Source organism: Limulus polyphemus, unplaced genomic scaffold, assembly GCF_000517525.1.
Source record: "Limulus polyphemus unplaced genomic scaffold, Limulus_polyphemus-2.1.2 Scaffold5448, whole genome shotgun sequence".
Taxonomy (NCBI): Eukaryota; Metazoa; Arthropoda; class Merostomata; order Xiphosura; family Limulidae; genus Limulus; species Limulus polyphemus.
Window position 1 is genome coordinate 49,759 of NW_013671058.1, and position 6,009 is coordinate 55,767.

The window sequence follows — 6,009 nt, forward strand, 5'->3', positions numbered from 1 at the left end:
TTGTATCATTGAAGTTCCTCTGGAAAATTTTTTTACCGGAAATTAACGAATGACCAGAGGCGTAACAGTATATTAAAACCTACAGGGTAATACCTGCATAAACGATAGTAACAAATATCAAAGAGTTAAATGTCAAGTTTATGCATTATGAAAAAATTAAGATGCTGAAAATTTAAAACATTATAGTAATTTTTACACTGCTATGTTTGGAATGATATTGTTACGACAGTTTGCTAGACTGTCAAAATATTGTGTAGTCCTAACAAGCAGATACGCAACAATATGTTAAACATTTTATAGATAGCCAAAACAAAGTTCTTTATGCTGTTTATTCATGTACAATATAATAACTTGGTATTAAATTGCATTAACACACATAAGTTGCAAAGTTGCATTCTGCATTTGCAACATAGTTAATAGTTGTGATAATCATGTTCTGTACTATGTATAACTAGATAATAAACAATAGCTTTAATAAGCTAAATAAGGATACAACTGAGTCATCCCGAAATTTTTTTAACACATGAAGATTACTCACACAAGGCTATTCATGTACTATTTATGCTGAAATTTGACATACACATTTGGTGTATCGAGAAACGTACTGACTGTGGAATTACTGTGTACTAAAAGTTTGTATTGAGAAAGAAAACATACAGTTTGCATAATGGAGTTGGCACTTAAGTATTTATATACTGCCACTCAGCATACATCGATGTTACAGGTTTACAATTAATAACCAATTATTCACAGGGTCAGTCCAATGGGCGACCTGATATTGACGAGGGAATGTTGACTCCAATTCCGAATTTACTATGTGAAATGCCACAAACGTTTTTGTAGAATGTATATAGTAGTTTGTTGTACACAAAAAATCATATGTGTTAGAGTAGTATGTATTTGTACTTAAGATATCGTTACGACAGCGGAAGTCACGTCATACTGGTGACACGCGCGTGAAATTTCTTGAATGATCATGAATGATTGGGGAGGCCGGAGTATATTCGAGATTCCCCCTTCTTTAGTTTATAAGCCTGGCAGAGAAAGCCTGCGGAAATGAATGAAGGGAGTTCAGGGTAACTTACGATTCTGTTTCGAGCTAGTGTTTTGCACTCGTAGAAAGCAAAATTATCGTGATTATGAATCACTGTGAATTATAGCGTGTATTATAAAAGTAATTAAGTTTAAAGTGACGAGAAATGTACTGACTGTGGAATTACTGTTTACTAAAAGTTTGTATCGAGTTAGAATAAACTGGTTTAATCAAGAAGGGAGTTGTATCGCTGAAGTTCCTCGGAAAGAAATTCTACCGGAAATTAACAAACAAGCAGATATGCAACAATATTTCTGTGAATTGACAATGTCAACCTGACTCAGAGTTTAATGAGTCAAGGTACTGGTAAGCGTGGATTGGTCCAACAAGACTTTGGGAAAAATCCCGGTGGACCCCCTGGGAAAATACCTAAAAAATACATTAATGCTCTATCAGCACAATATAGAAATAATTATTTGTCTAGCCATCACACTGACATTTTAAATAACTTGTTTGTTAATTCTACCAATAATGATGTACATCAAAAAGTACTTACTTGGCAATATTTCTATTGGATACGTTATCTCCTATCTTTTGAAGGACTTTTCTGTATTCTCAAAATTATATGCTGATCTTGTGAACATGATCAGTGTTTTAACATTAAATTACATAAACTTCTTACATATTTTTTATAAAAAATGTGTGGACCCCCCTCTAGCTTTTTTCTTGATAGAATTTTAGAGTCCACTCTACCCTTGGTGCTAGGTGATGTTCATGTGAAGAATAAAAAATACTTTTGTCCATCATACAGTTTGCATAATGTATGTGCATAGCCTCTATAATCTGTAAATTGCAAGTTTACTGTTCTTTTCAGTATCTCTGTATATTGTATTTGGTATTTAATCTTCTCTACCATGAACTGTCACCAAATGAGTAATGTAAAATGAATAGTGGATAACTCTAATACAAAAAGATTGAGGCAAGCACACTTTGACTCCCACCCTAGCACAAGATCATCAACAATAAACATCTCATATATAGCATGTGATGCTGCTTGAATTACATCATACAGTTTAGTTTAAGCTTAAACATGATGGTTGCACAACCAGTAGGAAACTTGTAAGTTATTATTAACAGATGTCATGTAATGATTATGTGCCAACATACATCTGAATCTGAAAGAAAAAATAACTTAATTCTTTGCAAAATGTTTCAAGCAATGTGTGAATTATGATCTTAAAATCTAAAGCATGTACCAGTGTATAATCAATGCATAAATAACACTCTGCAATATAGTAGCTTTAATGTATAGATATAATTCTCAATCACTTGATGTATAATGACACCACACAAAATGCACAAAAGAAAAATACCTTTAGTGAAATTATGAATGATAGTTATAGTATGCAAGAATTTGTTAAAAAGGAAGAAAATATTTCAATACTTTGTAAAAATAAAGCTGTGCATTTTGTCTTCTTACCATTCGTGTAAGGCTTCAGGCATGGATACCTAGTTTCATTTTGTTAAGCGTTTCTCTGTTCTTTCACTCAACTTTCTTGAGATCTTAGTTTAAATATCATAATTTATTTTTCTGAGTTTAAGGAATACTTCGCATAATACTAGCAAAAACATGTATGGTCTCATTGGAAGTTTGAGACATAATCTCATCTGTATAAAAAATATTTTAAACTTACATTTTTGAAGTCTCATGCAAATTTAAAAATAAAATAATATTTGTAAGTTACATGTAAGAGTTATTATAGTTACAATAGCTAATTGAAGCCACTTATTTCTCTTTTTGTAAGAAAATTCTGTATTCTTTCTGTCAGAAGTAGGAAATAGGCCTTATTGTTCAGATTTTATTATTCACTGATATATCCTTTTGACATCTGAAAATTTCCCCCAAAACTTCTTTTACAATTCTGTCATTTATCACAAGCCATTAATAGCACAAGTATATGGTGGTGTGAGTATTTGTGACTTATCAGTAATATTATGAACTCCTTTAACTCTAGGGTACATTTTAATTTGACATGCCTATCTTATATATTAATACCAATTACAACATTCAACTTTTCATACCATATATTTCTATAACGTAATTTGTGCATATATGTGTATCTTTTCAAATTTAAAATCTCATTTTTCAACCTTAATTTTATTTTATAAACTAAAACAGTGGTTCCCAACCTTTTCACCACCAAGGACCCCTTTTATTATTATTTTTTCCCCACAGACCCAATGTTTTTGGAAGATTCTGTCTACCCAACAAACAGTTTTTATTAACTAATAATTAACTTGTTTTCCCATTTTTCACTATCAAATAAAAGACATATATAACTGAGTGTGCAATTGAAAGAACAGCAGTATTAAAAAATTTACTTGTTTAATGAGATGGTTGATGTTGCTTTATTGATATTATGTTCCAAATTTTTTCCCACGTGAACACCTCGAGGAGCTTAGCTGAATTTTAACAGCTTTTCTCACATACTTAGAGAGCCAGAAAAATTGTGACAGTTACAGAATGCTCTCAGCTTTTTACATGTTATTATTCTGTGGCCTTCCGTGCATTATTTAATTAAATAAAATAGCTCTCGAACTCCCAGTATTACCTTTGTGGAAACAATGAACTAAAACAATGACTATATCCTTTAAACTGTACATATACACTTTTTTATTTTCTTAATTACCCTATTTCTATATCATGATCACACAGCTATAGTGATTTGTAGTTTATGAACAATTATTTAAATTCCAATATCAGAAATGCCTTTTCACATAATATAATACCAATTAGCAAGTATACATACAAGCCCAAATGTTTTGGAATATGAAAAATAAATGACTAACCTTTTGTTATGTTCACTGAGGATAAGTCGATAGGTTAAGTTTAATGTGTAATACAGAAAAACATATAAACACAGTTCTGGCCACAATAACTTGTAAATACTTCCTCTCCATCTAATAAAAAAACAGTGAAAAAAAAATACTGAACAAGTTCATAAAATGAACATACTGAATAAAGAGATCTGTAAACTGCATGTACTTTTGGGAAAGTCATATATTGTTTAAATACTTGTTAATACTGAAAAATCACATGATCAAAGTTATCTAGCTACTACATGTACAAATAATTTAAAGTATAAATTGCAGAAATATTAGACATATGTAATTCAATCTACTCTGGTATAATAATATATAGAGAGTAATTATCCAGTTGTTAACTGATCATAATATATACTTCAAGTTGTCCATAAATTCTCAATAAGGTTTATGCACTGGAATTTCTATAAATTACTCAGTTTGCTATTTTATTTACAGGCTTGTTTTTTTGTAGTTAAACACATGTTTACACAATAGGTTATCTATCCTGTGCCCACCACGAGTATCAAAACCTGGTTTTTAGTATTATAAGCCTTCAGTCTTACAGCTGAGCCACTATGAGGCATTATTAACATGTGATGTGCAAAAGACAGATTTCTAATGAATTAGAAATAATTTTCTTAGTTTTTCACAAAATACTGCTATCTCATACAAACTAAAAACTGTACAGCTTGGTAACTTATGATTGTCAATATTTGGACAGATCATTATCTGTTTTTTGTAAATCAAATAAATACCTAATGTTTTTAAAACCAACCGACTTATACATATTTTTCTAATGTGTGTTTGCCTTTGGTCTGCAATGTATCCTTTCTTTTTTAAACTTTTTCCCATACAGCACATTGGCTAAAGTAAATGGTAAGGCTACAGTTTTTTGACTTTATGCCATTTCCTTAGATTCTAGAGTTTTTAAATCCAATTTTTCCAACAATAAATCTAATGTCTAAAAGAAAAAGTCCACTTAAAAACACTAAGGTTTTAATATTATGCACAAATAATTAATGGATAAAACAATTACATTGTTTCATAACATAATAAAATTTTAATAAAAAGGTGATCACATGTACAACCCAGGATGTTTTTAAATTCAGAAATTGCCATGCTATAGGTCAAAACAAATAAAGAACTAGAAATAATTTCATATCATCAAATGAAAAGTTCTCATACAAATTCAAGCCAGTTTTTAGCAAATTCTCTTATTGCTCGAAGAATGTCCACTGAGGATCGTGTTCATAAAAGTGAAATAAAAATTTAGTCATTACTTAAGACTAAGACTTATCACAAACAGATCAGTTTAGAGAATTCTTTCTTGCTATTTTTATCTTTTTACTTGTCAACACAAAAGTTTTAATGAAAATTACAGAACTTATATTTCATCCACATTTTCAAGAAACTTAATGTCTGGTAACCTACCTAAATAGAAGTTTCCAAAAGTGGCCAAATCCATGAGAAGTAGAAACGTGTTTAGAATATGAAACTGTCATTATTTTACTTTAGTATATCTACAAAAGAAAGTGAAGTTAGAATATCAATGTAAAACATTATTGTATATTGGGATCACCAAAGTGAATATTATAAAAACATTTTTAACTTTAATATTAAGTTTAATCAGATAACAATGTGTATAACCACTTTTATATATTTACATATTTATATATGATTGAGCCATATTTTACATCTCCAACATACTTTTAGGTTTATGTGAGCTGTAGCACATAAAGCATAAATAGAATATTCTTAAATGTAATTATTAACAAGTGCAGCAACTACAAATAATGGTGATGCAAAATCATAAATAACAAGTATAATTATTTCAAGACTTGTTTTTGTGCTTTTACTATTAATGCATTTAAACAGAGAGTATTTCTTTTAAGACACTGCTATTTCAAGATTAACAATATATTAACAATGTCCTTTTAATCCCACACATATACACTGGGATGTTTACTTAAAGGATGTGTATCACTAGCCTATGGGAAAAAATACATGCTAACATGTATTTTAATATTTATGTAAATATAATGTCTAATGTATATATACTAGCAGTAGTTAGTTTGTTCTACTATTCAGCTCAGAAAAGCCAAATTTACTCT

At 29.9% G+C, this 6,009-nt stretch overlaps 1 protein-coding gene across 1 annotated transcript in view; it reads right to left on the reverse strand.

Annotated features, from left to right (window-relative positions):
- The window catches only part of LOC106472590 (bestrophin-4-like), a gene marked incomplete at its 3' end in the record, with an annotated part of 51,982 nt that extends 46,582 nt beyond the window's left edge, over positions 1–5,400 (reverse strand). The window contains exons 1-2 of the mRNA XM_013933245.1: positions 5,330–5,400; positions 3,884–3,994 (exon numbers count right to left, since the gene is read on the reverse strand). Coding sequence (XP_013788699.1) covers positions 3,884–3,994; positions 5,330–5,400 — 182 coding nt within the window. The remainder of the gene's footprint in view (positions 1–3,883; positions 3,995–5,329) is intronic.
- Between the last annotated feature and the right edge of the window lie 609 nt (positions 5,401–6,009).